Below are 20,230 nucleotides of genomic sequence, written 5' to 3' on the forward strand. Positions count from 1 at the left end.
TACATACACCTTAGCCAAATACATTAACTCAGTTTTTAACAATTCCTGACGTTTAATCCTAGTATTCCCTGTCTTAGGTCAGTTAGGATCACCACTTTATTTTAAGAATGTGAAATGTCAGAATAATAGTAGAGAGAATTATTTATTTCAGCTTTTATTTCTTTCATCACATTCCCAGTGTGTCAGAAGTTTACATACACTAATTAGTATTTGGTAGCATTGCCTTTAAATTGTTTAATTTGGGTCAAATGTTTTGGGTAGCCTTCCACAAGCTTCCCACAATAAGTTGGGTGAATTTTGGCCCATTCCTCCTGACAGAGCTGGTGTAACTGAGTCAGGTTTGTAGGCCTCCTTGCTCACACACGCTTTTTCAGTTCTGCCCACAAATTTTCTATAGAAATGACGTCAGGGCTTTGTGATGGCCACTCCAATACCTTGACTTTGTTGCCCTTAAGCCATTTTGCCACAACTTTGGAAGTATGCTTGGGGTCATTGTCCATTTGGAAGACCCATTTGCGACCAAGCTTTAACTTCCTGACTGATGTCTTGAGATGTTGCTTCAATATATCCACATAATTTCCCTCCCTCATGTTGCCATCTATTTTGTGAAGTGCACCAGTCCCTCCTGAAGCAAAGAACCCCCACAACATGATGCTGCCACCCCCGTGCTTCACGGTTGGGATGGTGTTCTTCGACTTGCAGGCCTCCCCCTTTTTCCTCCAAACATAACGATGGTCATTATGGCCAAACAGTTCTATTTTTGTTTCATCAGACCAGGGGACATTTCTCCAAAAAGTACGATCTTTGTCCCCATGTGCAGTTGCAAACCGTAGTCTGGCTTTTTTATGGTGGTTTTGGAGCCGTGGCTTCTTCCTTGCTGAGCGGCCTTTCAAGTTATGTCGATATAGGACTCGTTTTACTGTGGATATAGATACTTTTGTACCTGTTTCCTCCAGCATCTTCACAAGGTCCTTTACTGTTGTTCTGGGATTGATTTGCACTTCTCGCACCAAAGTACGTTCATCTCCAGGAGACAGAACGCGTCTCCTTCCTGAGCGGTATGACGGCTGCGTGGTCTTATGGTGTTTATACTTGCGTACTATTGTTTGTACAGATTAACGTGGTACCGTCAGGTGTTTGTAAATTGCTCCCAAGGATGAACCAGACTTGTGGAGGTCTACAAACAAAAAAAATTCTGAGGTCTTGGCTGATTTATTTAGATTTTCCCATGATGTCAAGCAAAGAGGCACTGAGTTTGAAGGTAGGCCTTGAAATACATCCACAGGTACACCTCCAATTGACTCAGATGATGTCAATTAGCCTATCAGAAGCTTCTAAAGCCATGATATCATTTTCTTTAATTTTCCAAGCTGTTTAAAGGCACAGTCAACTTAGTGTATGTAAACCTCTGACCCACTTGAATTGTGGTACAGTGAGTTATAAGTGAAATAATCTGTAAAGTAGATGTCCTAACCGACTTGCCAAAACTATAGTTTGTTAACAAGAAATTTGTGGAGTGGTTGAAAAACTAGTTTTGTATGTAAACTTCCGACTTCTACTGTACGTGTGGAGTGATAGGTCTTTGGAATCTAATGGACTTAGTAAATACCCTCAGTGCATGTGACGTGTACAGATTTGAGGTCATTTTCCGTTTAATTCCAACCTCCTCATACCCTCACTGACTCACCCTCCAAATCCCAGCCCGGGAGCTCTTTTGCCCCTGCTTTGAAAAGAGGGTGAAATTTGTTGGTGTTAGGAGAGGCTAAAAACAACAGAGAAACCTAACACCCAGGGCTTTCTGGAGCATCACACTAATGAAAAGACAGTGGATAGACAGTGGCAGAGCTCTGCACACACACCCAGTGGAGGCGCTCTGCACAGAAGATAACCCCTGCTTATGGTTAAATGAAACGGCCTTCCATACGAGGACAGACACTACGCTGAGAAAACAGGCCAGGGAGATCTGTCTCTCTCTATTTTCCTTCTTCCTTTCTCTCCAAATAGTTTTCACAGATGAATGAATAGCGTTCTTGCCTCCATGTGACCTCTCCGTTCTCTTGTCACTTTGCCACACCACCTGGAGTGTAGCTGTACTGAGACTTTTCTGAACCCTTTCTGCTTTGATGTTCTCACTGAAAAGTGTTCAAAGATGACATTCTCCACTCCAGTCCTCTCAGGGTGTGCTAAGATGTACTAACCCTTCTTGACCCAGTCTTCTTTGATGTGTCGTCCCGTCCCCCGTCCCCCCAACAGGTCCTCCAGGAGGAGACGTCCATCCCGGGCAGCGACCTCAACCTGCTGTACCTGTCCTCGCGGGCGGCCGGCTACAAGCCTGTCCTCAAGGTCACCATGACGCAGGCCAGCGTGCCCTTCAACCTCATGAAGGTAGGGATTTCTTCTTTAGGTGTGCTTAAATTGTGACTGGCATTTCTATCTCCGTAGGTCTTGTAGGTCTTACAATACAGCCCAAAATACAGTGAGTAGATGTTTTTTGAGTAAATGTGCTAACACAAAACCAAGGCTACAGTTTATTTGGATGTCAAATGCCTTCTGAGTGCAAAATGTACAGTCAGTCTTGCCCTAGCTGGCCATTATAATGCCTGTCTGAAAATGTAATTTATTCCTTAATCTATTCCAGGTGCACCTGATGGTGGCGGTGGTGGGGCGTCTATTCCAGAAGTGGTTCCCTGCCCAGCCCAACCTCTCCTACACCTTCATCTGGGACAAGACAGACGCTTACAACCAGAAGGTCTACGGCTTGTCTGAGGCAGTCGGTGAGTACTGTGGAGCAGGCCAAAGCACGCTACGAGTTAAAGGGAAATGTTCAACTTCATATTCGTCATCTCCAGCACCAACCCAACATCAACGTGCGTTCTATGTTTTGTGGGAAAAAGATAGAGGGAGATAAATGTTTCAAATGACGTCATCGGTGTGCATCGTGTGATTTTAACCAATTGCCTACTAATTGCTTACTAATTGTCTACAAATTGGTTGATGATGTCATTGGAAACACTTGTCTTCCTCTATTTTGTTACTACAAAATAGAGGAAGTGCCGGACATTTTGAAATGTCCCTTTAAGGTTGATTTATCCCCAAAGGGCAGTTACTCTTGGGCATGAAAGGTGACAGGCAGACACATACTATTTCTTCTGTGACGCTAACGTACGGCGTACTCCTTTGTCCGCCTTTCCTAAGCCCGTGTGGAGCACACACATTACATTTGCCTTTTGCTTAAAGAGCTCTTTGTAAATGCCAAGGAAGCCCCTAACAGACTGCTTTCAATGAACTGACTTCACTCCGATGTGTGGGCTGAATGGTTAAGGAAGTATTTTGGTCTAATACAGAACGTTGAGGCCTTCAGGATCGGTCTGTGTGATGTCTGTCTTCACGACGATATGCTAATGCGTTCCACACAAAACATAACTGCTGCTTTTGGTCGTCCTTCACTTTTTTTCACCGAGCTCGGCCTTTTTTTCTTCTCTGTTATTTTTTTTCTTCCGGTGTTTTCTTTTCACGTGTGTATGATAACTCTACAACACAACAACCACCGCAGAGAGGAAGACATTGTTCTGGTTTTTACCCACACACACACACACACACACACACACACACACACACACACACACACACACGCACACACACACACACACACACACACACACACACACACACTCAGCTTTCTGAAGGTCATGGCAAAATATGTGGCTTCCTTCTAACTAAAATACAGCCGGGCGGGGCCAGCTGCTTCTGGGGAGCGTTGATGGTTGTGCTCACAATGACATCCCCAAACACACTTGTCACCCTACACTCAAGCTGTTTCACTCTGAGTCCCTGACAGACGTGCCGCGGCATGTTATTTTCAGTCCTGGGAGATTGGGGGAGGGAGGGAAAGGAAGTTGGCCAGTGTAAAACTACCCATGTTTCTCTCATATGTAAATAAATACAAAAGGACCGCCTTTACATAAACAAACTGTTAGACACTGTAGACGCTGCAGGGTTATTATTGTTGAGTCTAATGTATTCTTGCTTTGCCAGGAAGGAAGAGATAGGAGAAGGAATCGGAGGGTGTTATTAGAAATGGTCCAGCCCCAAGTCATATTGATTGATTGGGTTTTCACCTTCTAACCTCCCCTTCGTCAGCATTTGTTTTTTCCCAATTGCATTATGTTTGTCTGGTCATTTGGCCTGCGCCATTATTGCCCACTCAGAGGGGGGGTTTGTCGTAATGTGATCGGCTAGGAGTTTAAAAAGAGCTGTAAGGAGATGATTATCAAGTTTGGGAAAGTTATGTTATTACAAACTGAGTGGAGGTGTTGATGTACGACGGCGGAGATGAATTGTAATTGTGTAAGACGACTAATTAGAATCACTCGACAAAAAAATGAAATAATACCAATAACATTGTCTAAGCTTATACTTGTCGTTAGTCAGTTGGAGTGTTGTCATTAAAAGTATCTGTGCTAACCCGATGCCCTCCTTCCTGTTCCTGTTGTAGTGTCAGTGGGTTTTGAGTACGAGTCGTGTCTGGACCTGATCCTATGGGAGAAGAGGACCGCCACACTGCAGGGCTATGAGCTGGACGCGTCCAACATGGGAGGCTGGACGCTGGACAAACACCATATACTGGATATCCAGAACGGTAGGAACATGACCGCACACACACACACATGCTCTCTCTCTCCCTCACTCTCTCACACACAAACAAACTCACATTTACACACATGCACACAAACACACTCATCACCAAGGACTGTACATATGAATGGACAAAGTCATCAGTCATGTTATATTCTTTCCCATGTGAAGACTCAATATCGCATTGAAGCCATTTGAAGTCTGTTAAGATGGCGTCTCATGGAGACATAACATACGCAGTTGGAACTATTCCAGGAAGTGATGTTGCAGGCTAGCTCAGTGCTGCCCCCTCTCATTGAGTAACTCAAGTTGAAGGCTGACTGAGGTACTGCAGGCTGCCATTACTAACTAAATGATCATTATAACTTCTTCTGTGTGCGATTTGAAAGTAATCAGTTCAAGGAAATACATCTGATGTATTAGAAGCAATTATTGGTACGATGATTGTTTTTGAAAAAAATATATATTTTACAGGAATTTTGACCACGAAGATTGAATTTTTTTTCCATTCACTATAATGGAGGATCCTGTTTTATGCCAATAATGCCTGCAGTACCACGGTCGGCCTTGAACTTCCGTGGCTTCAGTGAGAGGGAGCAGTCTTTCTCCCCTGCTCGTCACACACGTACAGATTCCCCCACCACCTCTACCTCCAGCTTAATGCCTATCCTACAGCCGTAACTCTAATTCATGCCTTGTTCACCTTTACAAGCTACCTAAGTGGTCCTTCTCAACAGATTTACACAGGGCTTATCGTTATTCGCTGACATAAGCTTGTTAAACAGGAAGCTCAACAGCGCATCAATTACAGGTGCTATCTATCGTAGAGACACGGTGAGGAGCTTTAACAACACTAAGTCACATCACAGTAGACAGGAATGAATCGGGGAGGGTGTGTGTGTATGTGTGTAAGCCACAACAAGGGCTGACGGACGACGTATCATCTAACGCTCATGTTAATGTAAACACTGCTAACCAAACGAAGAGCATCATCGACTTATCTGTCAGAGTGACCTTGATGGAGAGAGAGAGAGAGATACTTCACGGGCCACCATGTCATCAACAAGACATCAGATAAGCTGTGATGTATGCCAGCCATGCCACCCTCTACCCTGATCAGTGACACTTCAACAGGAGAAACAGAGGGGGAGAGATGGCAGAGAGAGAGAGGGATGGGGAGAAGAGATGGGGTGAGACAGAGAGGGGAGTAAGGAAAGAGATGGAGGGGAAGAGGTAGAGGAGGGAGGAGAGAGTAAGTATCCCTAACACATACAGTATGTCTAAAGCCCTTAAAGAAGGTAAAAACCGGTCAGGACAGGATGTGTTCATAAGTGAATGCGTAGCAAAACCCCCACACACCATCCCATTATCCTCAACCCCCCGACCGCCAACCCTCATCCACATCCTAAAAAACGGAAACCGTTAGTTGGAACGAGTGTGGGTACAGCCCGGGACGCCTCAGCTTCCCCCCCAGAGTTTAAATCCGATAAACAACGTAAGTTTGACGTCCGTCCACTTTTCAAACTGACACGTCTGAATTGAATTAGCCCCATCGTCGAGACGACCAAACGACCATGACAGGAGTGGGAGAGATAAGATCTGCTCAGACCGGGAAAGGGACGGGTGTCCGCTAGATTTGCCTGTCATAAATACCCTCCCAGACAGACTCTTAACAGAGTGGATGTCTATAACAAACACCCACATTGGATGTCCATAAGGACAGAGGGGATAATGGTGGTTCCTAGTGAAGGACCCAATCTACCAGAGTAATGAGGCTGGAGATGAGGCTGCAGTGGTGGAGATTGCTATCTGGTATCCTTGGGACGTCCATTCCCTAAACCCTAACCCTAACCTTAGCCCGTACTCTAACCATAACCCTTACCTATCCTTAACCCGTACTTAACCCTAACCCTTTCTTTAAACATTTTCAATTTCAATGGGGTAGGGACGTCCCAAAGATCCAACTGGGATTTCGTGAAAAGCAGGCAATATATTGAAAGTGTCAGGAATTTTGCAACCGTATATACAGAATATATGACTATCTTCATTAAAACGTTATAATCGACACTCTTTTTAATGTGACCCATGCCCCTAAACTGCTGATTAAACTGAACTTTCCTTTATACCAACTCACGTTTATAGTTGATACCAACAGAGTTAGGAAAAGGAGCTTTTATACAACTCTAACTCGTTACAACCTTGAACTTCCCGTTTCCATAACCTCTGGTACTCTCTGTAGACTTACATTTACATTTACATTTAAGTCATTTAGCAGACGCTCTTATCCAGAGCGACTTACTGTATGGAAAAGATTATCCCACTGCTATGAACAGTAGAGTAGGTTGGAAATAGTTGTAGCTATTGTAGTAGGAGCCAAAAGGCCTGCAGAATGAATGCATGGTTACAGGAAGTCCTGGAAGTCCTGTAGAAGACGCTCTTATTCAGTCACTCACATTCTGCACTCAGCAAACTGAAGCTGAATGACAAAATACTGTCTAAAAAATACTGCAAATGTGTCACAAGCAAGTCACTTCAGTAACTAGCTGTAGCGATCAAAGCCATAGACATTATTCTGAGTATTCACAATGCTGAGAGGGAAGAAAAGGAGTAGTCTGAGAAATGACCAAAGTGTCTGATATCGAATACAGGCTATGTAGTAGTGTGAGTAAAAATCTGGCTGAAGGACATTGATGCGCTGAATCCTAATTGCTGTTAAACGCTTTCCCCTCCGTTCATTCTTTGGTTCACACACATTAACTCACAATGCTCGTAGCCCGCTACGAAACACACACCCAGCTAATGAACGTACAGTCACGTGCCCGGTTGTTTGGTTGTCGGGGGCGATCGTCGTCGGGCAGGCTCAGGTTGCCGGGGCGGTGGTGTAGGGGGTACAGGAGGGGGTTTACGGGGTCTTGCTCTTTCAGCCATCCGACTCTTTAGTGACACTAAGCCTTCTTTCAACTCTCCGGCTTAGTCTCAGCTGTCTGAGGGAATTCTGCTAGTCTTTCATCACACACACACACACACACACACACACACACACACACACACACACACACACACACACACACACACACACACACACACACACACACACACACACACACACACACACAAACCCACATACACACACACAAACACACACACATGCACACACATGCATACACACACATGCACACACACACACATGCACACACATACGAACACCCTACACATACAGTTGGCAGTTTGACCCAGACCCAACACCCCCACTCTCCCAACCTCCTCTGGGTCCCAGTTAATCACCCCTCTCCTTATCCCACTCTCCCCCCTTTTCCAAGACCCCCAAACACGCACATACACACACTCACCCCCCCTCGACACACACACACCTACTACCCCAACCACCCCATTACAACCCCATATCTCCATCTCCCTCCCTGGCCCTTTGATTGGCCCCATTACTCCATCAGCTAGCACAGAAATCAGACCCCATTACTGGGGCATCTCAGCCAGCCTCCTACTCATAGGACACTGGACTTCCATTACTGCTCTGTAGCCCCAAAATGGCCCCCACAACACAGTTCCTGTCCTTCAGTCCTTTAGTCCACCTACTAGGACCCAGATAGGACACTGGACCTGCATTACTGCTCTACAGAGCCAAAAAGGCCGCCACAACACAGTTGTTTCGTGATATGTCACTTTTAAGTTGCATGTATTTGGAACTATCTACATTGGTCAGTCCAAAATTACTTTTGAATTCTGTCATGGAAATAAATGTATTTCCTGTTACCAAGTCATTTACGGCTCATATGCCTTTAGTTTTCCATGTGGACCAATTTATCTGTGAATTCTGAAAAGCTATCCATGGATTGTTCCCTAAGGTTGTGTTTTTAGGGAGTGATATTGGATCTTGTAGAATCCATTTTGTTTTCTTCCATGTGGTTATAGTGTTTTTAACTATACTGTTGTTTATGTGGTTGTAATGACAGCCTTGTCGTTGTTAGTCTCTGTCTTCTTCCCCTGGCCACAGGAAGTGTGTCACATGTCACAGTACAATGGCAGCGGACACACTACCCTTCTTCTCCTTCCTCTTTCCTTCCCTCCCTCCTTCATCCCTCCTTCCCAATGTCCGATATCTGTCACCACATCCATCAAATTACCAGTCATCCCTCTCTCTAAATCCCCAGGGCTTTCACTAGCCGATAACTTGAGCCCTCACAGCAGCGATGTGTGTGTTAGTGTGCGTGTCACTGCACTACACACCCAGATCAAACACACTGACTAACAGATCCCTCTCACTGTGAGATTGCTGTCCAGATATTTATTTCCTTGAAAGATGCATTCATACGCATCGATTTATTTCAAATGCGAGCAGCTTCTAGTATTTCTCCCTCTGCAGTGATATCTGAATCAGAGCCTGTTGTGCTTTCTGGATTATATCACACATGTATGTACACACACACATAACACACACACACACACACTCATTATGTCACCCTCCACTAGATAGACATGTACGAAGTTTTGGCCAGCAGCAGTTAAGTGATAGATGACCACATCACAGCTTTCTCCTCGTAGACTATCATTACCACACATCTTTCATCAGACATCTCCTCTTACATAAGGCCGCTAGGAATCCAGGAATCTGTCAGTCGCTCGACAGTTTAGAGAGAGGGAAAAGAGAGGGAGAAGAGGGAGGGAGGAGAGGGAGAAGAGGGAGATGAGAAGGAAAAGAGAGGGAGAAGAGACGGAGAAGAGAGGGAGAAGAGAGGGAGAAGAGAGGGAGAAGAGACGGAGAAGAGACGGAGAAGAGAGGGAGAAGAGAGGGAGAAGAGACGGAGAAGAGAGGGAGAAGAGAGGGAGAAGAGAGGGAGAAGAGACGGAGAAGAGAGGGAGAAGAGACGGAGAAGAGAGGGAGAAGAGGGAGATGAGAAGGAAAAGATAGGGAGAAGAGAGAGGGAGGAGAGGGAGAAGAGAGAGATGAGAGGGAGAAGAGAGGGAAAAGAGAGGGAGAAGAGACGGAGAAGAGAGGGAGAAGAGAGGGAGAAGAGACGGAGAAGAGAGGGAGAAGAGAGGGAGAAGAGAGGGAGAAGAGACGGAGAAGAGAGGGAGAAGAGAGGGAGAAGAGAGGGAGAAGAGACGGAGAAGAGACGGAGAAGAGAGGGAGAAGAGACGGAGAAGAGACGGAGAAGAGACGGAGAAGAGAGGGAGAAGAGACGGAGAAGAGAGGGAGAAGAGAGGGAGAAGAGACGGAGAAGAGAGGGAGAAGAGAGGGAGACGAGAGAGAAAAGAGGGAAGAGAGAGAGATGGGCGAGATGAAGCTACAGCTTTCGCTCCTTTTTTCCTCCGTCAGGCAGTTCCATCCTTTCAACTTCCTGTCTGCGGGCTCCAAAGCCCTGATTGGCCCTCAAACACTTCCTGTGTCGACAATGTCTTCCTTCCTGTGTCACAAACACCAGTGTGTTCTCTAAGTGGACCCACAACTTGACACTTCCCCCCCATCTCTCTTTGACTAGTTTTTCTATCCCCCTCTTCTACCTGGCCGGCCTCTTCTCTAGTGGGTGTGCAGGTCCAGATAAGCATAGTGTTTGGCAGCCATTATTGTGTCCATCCGGCATCTGCAACCACGACAGGTCTCTCAAGGGAAGCAGTGATGTCTGTAATCTGAAAGACAGCATTCATGGACAGGGGAAAAAGAAGCACTCTACTTTCCGAGTGTGCCACTACCCAACTCTCCCCGTAGACTCCAGACATCTCTCACACAAACTCATTCTCAATATTTAATTCTCTGTCAGTCCCTTTTTCCTGGTCCTGTGTGTTTTGGCAGCACTCTCTCACACATAAAACTACCTAAAGGCAGTAGGAGGCAGGTGTTTTCACACACACACACACACACACACACACACACACACACACACACACACACACACACACACACACACACACCTTCTCTCTCGTAGCGTACACACACACTAACACACATATTCTCCTGTATCCTCGTACCAATCGTCTTGTCTCTGATTGGTTGGGAGCGTGTAATGTGGTGATGGAAGAACCTGGAGTGGTGAAACCCTGTGATGTCCCCCCTCCTTCCTCTGGGCCTGTCTCCCCCCTTTCTCTCCTCTCCCTCCTCTCCCCCCTCTTTCTCTCTCGCCTCTCCTCCCTCTCTCTATCTCTGTCTCTCTCTCCTCCTTTCATCTCTCCTTATCAGGCCTATTCAGAGGCCTGTGGTGCTGTAGCTCCAGCAGCCAGCTCAGCAGGTGGGCCTCACTACCCACAATCCCACTGGAGTCCTTGGCACCTGGGGAAGCCGGGGTGCCTCGTTCTCATTCCCCCATTTTAAACTCTCCCTCTCTCTCCCTGTCCCTTTCCTCGGCCACGTCATTTATTGTAGTGTCTCACTTTGGGAAGCTGTTATTGCTTTCCAATTCTTCTGAGTTGAAAATCCGACAAAAAAATGGTTGTGTTGACGTCAGAAGAGCTGGAGGGAGTCAAACTCTTTCAGAGACCAAGCAAGCACCACAGGGAAGCTCTTATAGCCATTACCTAGATTAAGTTATTATATCCATTACCTAGATGAAGCTCTTATTGATATTATCTTGATTAAACTCTTATAACCATTACCTAGATTAAGCTCTTATTGACATGACCTTGATTAAACTCTTATAACCATTACCTAGATTAAGTTTGTATAGCCATTATCTAGACTAAGCTGTTATAGCGATTACCTAGATTAATCTTTTATAGCCATGACTTGGATTCAATTCTTATAGCCATTACGTAGATAAAAATGTTATAGCCATCATCTAGATGAATTTGTATAGCCATTACCTAGATTAAGCTCTTATAGCCATTACCTAGATTAAGTTTTTATAGCCATTATCTAGATTAAGCTCTTATAGCCATTACCTAGATTAAGCTCTTATAGCATTACCTAGATTATGTTTTTATAGCCATTATCTAGATTAAGCTCTTATAGCCATTATCTAGATTAAACTCTTATAGCCATTACCTAGATTAAACTCTTATAGCCATTACCTAGATTAAGTTTTTATAGCCATTATCTAGATTAAGCTCTTATAGCCATTACCTAGATTAAGCTCTTATAGCATTACCTAGATTATGTTTTTATAGCCATTATCTAGATTAAGCTCTTATAGCCATTATCTAGATTAAACTCTTATAGCCATTACCTAGATTAAACTCTTATAGCCATTACCTAGATTATGTTTTTATAGCCATTATCTAGATTAAGCTCTTATAGCCATTATCTAGATTAAACTCTTATAGCCATTACCTAGATTAAGCTCTTATAGCATTACCTAGATTAAGTTTTTATAGCCATTACCTAGATTAAGTTTTTATAACCATTACCTAGATTAAGTTTTTATAGCCATTACCTAGATTAAGTTTTTATAGCCATTATCTAGATGAACCTCTTAAAGCTATTACCTAGTTTAAACTCTTATAGCCATTACCTGGATTAAGCTCATATAGCCATTACCTAGACTAGCATGAAATACCAACCGACAAAGGTGTTTAGCACAGAAAGACAGGCGGGAGAAGCACTGACAGGTTCAGAAGGATTATTATGAGAAATAGATTTTGGTTAATGACTATTGACCGGCACTGTACCGGATTGTAAAATAATCACACACATTTTGTTCCACGCTAAAACACACGCTAAAACACACATGGGTTGCAGTTTATTTAAATGAAATCGATAGAAAGGAAGAATTCTCGATCTACACACACAAACACACACATACAGTACAACACACACACACTACACACACACAGCACCTGGCCACAGTGGTGTTTTCTCTGGTAGGTCAGTCCAGGGCCTAACTGATTGAGTCGTTTTCCTACCCAGGACCCTGTTCATCTGTTATTGTTGATTTCCCCTCACACACCAGAGTCCCAAAAAGAGAGGTTGTGTGTGTGTGTGTGTGTGTGTGTGTGTGTGTGTGTGTGTGTGTGTGTGTGTGTGTGTGTGTGTGTGTGTGTGTGTGTGTGTGTGTGTGTGTGTGTGTGTGTGTGTGTGTGTGTGTGTGTGTGTGTGGAAATAGGCCATCCATCCCATTTCCTATATGTACCTTTGTGACTGTCATTCTGACCATTGATATTTCAGTTGGTGTGACTATTCCATAATAAATTGCTAAATGAATGCATTTATAGCATTCAAATAGGTCATCAGAAACCTCAGGACACCAAATGTAACTTGTAATCAGCCAGAAAATGTATTGATTGATCAGAATCGCATAGACTAAATACTAAAATAAGATGATAGTGTATTTTCTGACTGTAAGACAACAGCCTAGCTGGCCCATCCAAACTACACTTGAACTATATTGAAACTAATTTCACGCATATAATAATGGATGTGGCCTAAAGACTATACTAAATTGACAATAGTCTGTAGGGTGAAAATATGATCAATTGCATTGACGAAGAAGGGAATGGAGATGATCAAATAGCACTTCTCCCATATCAGCCTACAGAGTTCCATGCAGGCCAGAAGTTAAAATTCCTATACCCTATCAGAAAGAGCACATTCCAAGGTTTCTAATGAAGCTATTTTCGCCAAACAACTCTACAAATTGTGCAGATGGTCTCTCTTTCAAAATAAAAGTTTTTCCTAGAATAACTGCAGCTCCACCTGCCCGTCTTTCTCATTTTGAGTCCTGGTGACAATCTGCAAAAGCCATTTGGGCTATTTTTGTAATATTCCATTATATTCTTACTGTGAAATATATGTGTGTTGACTGTGGTAGGGCAGGGCCTGTGATGCTTGCTAAACTAACATGTTGATTTCATTGGCATCATTAGCAGCCATAGCCTACTAAGCACAGATAAATACAACTCAAAACATTCTATTCTGTTCTTTTAAATAAATTGTCTTGTATAATGTTTTTTATGACCTTCCTAAACTAAATATGAATGGATTTCTTTGTGATTGTTTATATTAAATGGATTTATTAGACTGGCGTCTATTGATAGGCTACTGGTCGAGGCCAGGCTATGCTAATGTTAAGTATGCGTACGGTCATTTTGACCCAAGTGGCGCTTTGAGGATGAAATGCCCCAAAACGTATTTATTTTATTATATTTACCTCAAGGTATTGCTAGAGTTTAAAATACACATATTTAGGAAAAGGTGGGTTTGAGGTTTTTTAATGAAATGAAGTTATTGATATTCCAAAATTGAAAATGGCCAGATTGACCGTCTTGGCTGTTCTATTGTTAACGGCTCAACAGAAGGGCTTCAAGGTCAACGTCAAGGTCAGCACCACACAGAGCCATGGCTGGACATGGAATAGAATCAGAATAGAACAGAATAGAACTCTAGTGAGGATGGACATTTCTCTTAGTAATGATAATTATTATTCAATAACGTCACACACACAGACATCATGGGAAATGCACTGCAGTATTCAGGAGGGGAATACTTTCCCAATCATTTTACATTTACAATCAACCCAAAACATTGATGTTATGGTCTTCCATTTAACTACGATGTCAGCTTCCGTATTGTAGATATTCAGAACGGGCCGGGTTCCCGTTCTAATCTCCATCACGACGCATTATGCTGATTTTCTCTGACACGCCCCAAGACGGTTATCCTCTCGCTTTCTCTCCGTCTCAATAATGGAAAATGTGTACAAGCATATTTTATCGTCTCTACTCGTTCGCGCTCAGACGCACACAAGCACACACACTCGTTCATAACGCACACATTCAGGCAGAACCAGAGGATTACGTTAACCCCTTGTTACCCTGACGGTGTAATACACCATACAGACCTATTGCATTGTTACACTAATGTGACCATGTCTGTGGTTCCTAAGGGAGGAGTTACATGTCCATTAGGGACGCAGCCCATGTTCCCAATTACTCTGATATAGGAGTTCAACTCCTACAGAACATCTCTCAGAGGGGACTAAACCATATGTATGCAGCAGGTTTGCTACCTGTATTAATATATGGTGTAGCATATGTGTGTGCTCTCTCAGCCCCATCCGTCTTTGTTTGGCCACTCCAGCACACACACACACACACACACACACACACTATCCAAACCGCTTCACAGCCCCAATCACCCAATCACATCAGCCTTTCAAACAGGCACGGCGCTGAGCCCGCCCGCTCTGCTATAGCTAACGCCAGCTCCACTCAGCAGGATCCATCACAGCCGCTACTGCTATCGCTAACCGCTAACTCCGCTCAATCAGCTAATCGATGAAAACTCCTGGTGATCAGAGGGCGCTAGGCTAACTAGCTATTTGAGATTTAGGGGGTTCAGCTGGGGGTTTGGTGCTTGGCTACGGTTGGTCAGGGGTTCGGGCAGGCGGTGCGGACCCTCGTTGTGCAGGGGCTCACTCACAGAGGGGTTTCTCTCTAAGATGGCGTCATTCATCTAGCGGTTAATAAACCTACAGTAGCAAGCGGCAAAGCGGCTGCGCAGAATTCCAACATGTTGCCCGACGTGAATAATTTAAGGCACACAGCGTGAAGCCATCCTTTGAAGTACTTTCTTTGAAGCAAAAGCCCCCCTTTTTCCTCCTCTCTTCTTCTCCATCCATCCCTCTCTTCATCTCCTCCTCTTCCCCCACTTGGTCCTGTTTGCACTGCCTTTGGTATCCCAGTGGAATAACTTTGGTGACGCTGCTTTTAGTAGTTCTCTGTGAAAGTAAGGGTTCTATCCAACCCCCTCCTCTCTCTCTCTCTCTCTCTCTCTCTCTCTCTCTCTCTCTCTCTCTCTCTCTCTCTCTCTGTCTTTCTGTCCTCTGAGTTCTGCTAAAGAGCGAGAGAAAAAAGGAGGAATGAGAAAGGAGGGACGAGACTGGTGTGGTTTGGCTGGGCGGTCGGGAGGAAGTGGAAATAATGAGGCTGTGGTTGAGGCGTAATTGCGAGCTCTGAAGATGACAGCAGTTTTGGGAGTTGTTGTTATTTCTGAATGACCCAAATGACCTACCCAACATACATCCATCCCTCATATCTCTCTCTCTCTCTCTCTCTCTTTCTTTCTCTTTCTCTCTATTTCTTCACTCTCTCTCCCTTTCTCTCCACTGGCAAGCCCTTGAAAGATTGTTTTTAAAGCTATACTGAACAAAAATATAAGCAGTCCTCTGGTACCTACTACCATACCCCGTTCAAAGGTACTTCAATATTTTGTCTTGCCCATTCAGCCTCTGAATGGCACACATACTCGATCCATGTCTCAATTGTCTCAAGGCTTAAAAATCCTTCTTTAACATGTCTCCTCCCCTTCATCTACACTGATTGAAGTGGATTTAACAAGTGACCTCAATAAGGGATCATAGCTTTCACCTGGATTCACCTGGTCAGTCTATTTTAATGGAATGAGCAGGTGTCCTTAATGTTTTGTACACCAACTGCTACATAAAATAAGAAATTCATTTCAATATGCAGCAATAACTAAACATCCATCCAGTATCCTAGCTTTTATTCGTACTTGTCCTTTCCTTACCTTTGCTGCAGTTATGAATGCGATATGCTTGAGAATCGATACAATACTACTTGAAAGCATCAAGGCAATACCAGCAATAGCTGCCTATGTTGTACAGCCAGCCAACCACTCTATCCTGAGACTGTGACGGGAGCTCGAGGACCTTAACGTAGGTGTTTGAGTGTGTACATTACGTCGGTGTATTGTACACTGTGTCCATGTACTTTATGTACTTTCATGCTTGTTGTCTGTGCATAAACTCACGTTTTCCCTCCGTCAGACATTCTTTATTCTACTTCATATCGCTCGGGCCATGCCACAAAACGTCTGCGCTACCATCTTTAAACGGCGTCCGTTTGCCGTCCGTGATTCCCTCCGACCCCTGGTCTCTCTCCCGGTGTCCTTGATCCAACCAGAGCCATGAAATAAAGATCAAAGGCTTCTCCTCTGCCTCTCTCTCCGCCCGCTCTCCCCCTCTACTCCACACCTTGCTGCCTCGTACACGCACCACACCTCGCTCCAGCACAGATAAAACACCCCCTGTGAGTTGATGGACAAGTCCAGTCTGTTTGATCCACTGTTAGGCCTCGTCAGCAGCACCCTGTTATGGTGAAGGGGTGCTAATCATAAAGAAACTGAGGAAAGTAACAAAGTCAAAACAAGACTACATGTTGTAAAACTTGTTCTTTATTTTGTACTTATCAGACCACTAGGCTTATATTTAGTTTTTTCTAAAGCCTAAAACTACCCCCTGGCTGTAGGCTACCCAATGAACTGACACACTGCCTCTAGCATTAGTTCCTGTTGTTATTAGCCAAGCGATTACCAGAACACCACGTGTGCCGCCCAAGCCCTCTCCCCTCCATCACCATATCCTCAGGCCTGATATTAAACCCCAGTGTTTTGGATCAAACTGAAAACACAACCCCACTGGCTACATCACACAACCCAAAATCCACAAAGCAGCACCCTCGGCCACTTTCTCTTCCCGTCTCTCTCTATCTCTCATTCTATCTTGCTCTCATTCAGCCTACCATGGATCCCCCACAGCCAATCAGAAACTGTTCCTGTCATGCGCCAGCCAATCAGTGCCAGTCTCTGGGCAGGGGTGGGCAGAGTGGGCCAGGGCCTGTGGGTAGTGGTGCAGGGTGTGTGTTTGTTCCAATGTCCCTTCAGGAGACGGTTCATCGCAGAGCACAGAGGTAAGCTCCGTACATCCTGGGGGGAGCTTAGTATAACAACATTCCTTTATATCCCCACAATATTCCCAAAACATCCCCATATATCCCCACAATATTCCCAAAACATCCTCATATATCCCCACAATATTCCCAAAACATCCCCATATATCCCCACAATATTCCCAAAACATCCCCATATATCCCCACAATATTCCCAAAACATCCTCATATATCCCCACAATATTCCGAAAACATCCTCATATATCCCCACAATATTCCCAAAACACCCTCATATATCCCCACAATATTCCCAAAGCATCCCCATATATTCCCAAAACATCCTCATATATCCCCACAATATTCCCAAAGCATCCCCATATATCCCCACAATATTCCCAAAGCATCCTCATATATCCCCACAATATTCCCAAAGCATCCCCATATATTCCCACAATATTCCCAAAACATCCCCATATATCCCCACAATATTCCCAAAACATCCTCATATATCCCCACAATATTCCCAAAACATCCTCATATATCCCCACAATATTCCCAAAACATCCTCATATATTCCCAAAGCATCCCCATATATTCCCAAAACATCCCCACAATATTCCCAAAACATCCTCATATATCCCCACAATATTCCCAAAACATCCTCATATATCCCCACAATATTCCCAAAGCACCCCCATATATTCCCAAAACATTTCAATAGTGTTCATTTAATTTCTATAGTATATTCAGTGCTTTTAGTGGAAAGAAAAAGCTGCCAAAAAGAATTTTAGGCGCCAGCACTCATTTTAATTTTACTATACCAGGGTTGATATTTTAGAGCGAATATTCAGTAAGAAATTTACTGGCCCAATTTAGAGCGAATATTCAGTAACCAATTTACTGGCCCAATTCATGCACTAAGTATATGGAGCAGAAAGGAACCTGAGACGGGGACAATGTCAAGGCACCAGGCCTGAGAGAATAGAATGATTGATTAACCGGCTGCAATTGTATTGATTTGGTAGCTATTTCCTTTACTGCCGGAGGGAAATAATTGATGATAATGAGATCAGTAATTAAAAAGTTCTGTATTCGCAAAGATAAATACATTGTTGAGGAAGCTATTGATATGGATGATGATAACACTGATGATACTGTACTTTGTAATTATTATAATATTATTTCAGTTATAAATGTAATGTAATATTATATATTAAATACAATATTATAGTATGATTTAAAAGTATTTCATGTCATTTTTAAAATAATGATGTATTGAATAAGTACAATATTATTTAATCATTATTATTATTATTATAAGTATTACAATAAGTATAGCTAGTAATCAGAACAATATGAATGTTATACTTTTGTATGTAGTGTTTTTATCACATTACTAAGAGTGTTATTACTTTATCATATTTAAGTTATGTCTCTATGAATATGCAGACAATTAAGTAGCTGTAATTATTATTTTAATTGTCCGCCATTTTTATTGTTAGATACAAAAGTAATGACTTAGATTATCGCAATTTAAAAAAAAAAATCTACATATTAAGTATTTGTATCTTTTTAGTTTTTATATACAGATAGTTGTATTTATTGATCGAGGCTATTTCAGAATAGCAGTGGTTTGAAGTACTGCACTTTATACTAGGTGCAGAGGGTTTTTACTTATTTGTTGCTTTGAAAACTACACATACGGCTGATCCCATTTAACTCCTTTGTCTTTAAACAGTTTTTTCTAATCAGCACCCAGTTGTGTGTTGCTGGTGGGGGAGGCTTTATGTTCTTAAATGTGTGGTGACACACATGCATCTTTCCATCTCCCACGCTGTGTGATCCTATGAAACTCTTTTGAGAAAGTGAGAGAACGAGAGCGAACGAGAGAGAGAATATCTATTTCACTTGCTTTGGCAATGGAAACATACTGTATGTTTCCCATGTCAATAAGGCCCTTTGAATTGAATTGAATTGAAAGAGAGAGAGGTTCAGTGCCCCACACCAATAACACCCTCATCACCCCAGCCCTAACCCCCAGCCCCAGCATCATACACCAGCCCTAACCCCCATCCCCAGCATCATACACCAGCCCTAACCCCCATCCCCAGCATCATACACCAGCCGTAACCCCCAGCCCCAGCATCATACACCAGCACTAACCCCCATCCCCAGCATCATACACCAGCCCTAACCCCCAGCCCCAGCATCATACACCAGCCCTAACCCCCATCCCCAGGCTCATACACCAGCCCCAACTCCCATCCCCAGCATCATACACCAGCCCTAAGCCCCAGCATCATACACCAGCCCTAACCCCCAGCCCCAGCCTCATACACCAGCCCTAACCCCCAGCCCCAGCATCATACACCAGCCCTAACCCCCAGCCCCAGCATCATACACCAGCCCTAACCCCCAGCCCCAGCACCATACACCAGCCCTAACCCCCAGCACCATACACCAGCCCTAACCCCCAGCACCATACACCAGCCCTAACCCCCAGCCCCAGCATCATACACCAGCCCTAACCCCCAGGCCCAGCATCATACACCAGCCCTAACCCCCAGGCCCAGCATCATACACCAGCACTAACCCCCAGCACCATACACCAGCACTAACCCCCAGCACCATACACCAGCCCTAACCCCCAGCACCATACACCAGCCCTAACCCCCAGCACCATACACCAGCCCTAACCCCCAGCACCATACACCAGCCCTAACCCCCAGCCCCAGCATCATACACCAGCCCTAACCCCCAGCACCATACACCAGCCCTAACCCCCAGCCCCAGCATCATACACCAGCCCTAACCCCCAGCACCATACACCAGCCCTAACCCCCAGCCCCAGCATCATACACCAGCCCTAACCCCCAGCCCCAGCATCATACACCAGCCCTAACCCCCAGCACCATACACCAGCCCTAACACCATACACCAGCACTAACACCATTTATCAATT

At 44.3% G+C, this 20,230-nt stretch overlaps 1 protein-coding gene across 12 annotated transcripts in view; it reads left to right on the forward strand.

Annotated features, from left to right (window-relative positions):
• LOC106602442 (teneurin-3) overlaps positions 1-20,230 on the forward strand; it is a 401,337-nt gene that overhangs the window by 341,810 nt on the left and 39,297 nt on the right. For all 12 annotated transcript variants that reach the window (XM_082974188.1, XM_082974185.1, XM_082974186.1 and 9 more), the window contains 3 exons: positions 2,254-2,385; positions 2,639-2,774; positions 4,496-4,639. In XM_082974188.1, coding sequence (XP_082830314.1) covers positions 2,254-2,385; positions 2,639-2,774; positions 4,496-4,639 — 412 coding nt within the window. The remainder of the gene's footprint in view (positions 1-2,253; positions 2,386-2,638; positions 2,775-4,495; positions 4,640-20,230) is intronic.

Source organism: Salmo salar, chromosome 04 (genome assembly GCF_965601325.2).
Source record: "Salmo salar chromosome 04, fSalSal1, whole genome shotgun sequence".
In the NCBI taxonomy this organism is placed as follows: Eukaryota; Metazoa; Chordata; class Actinopteri; order Salmoniformes; family Salmonidae; genus Salmo; species Salmo salar.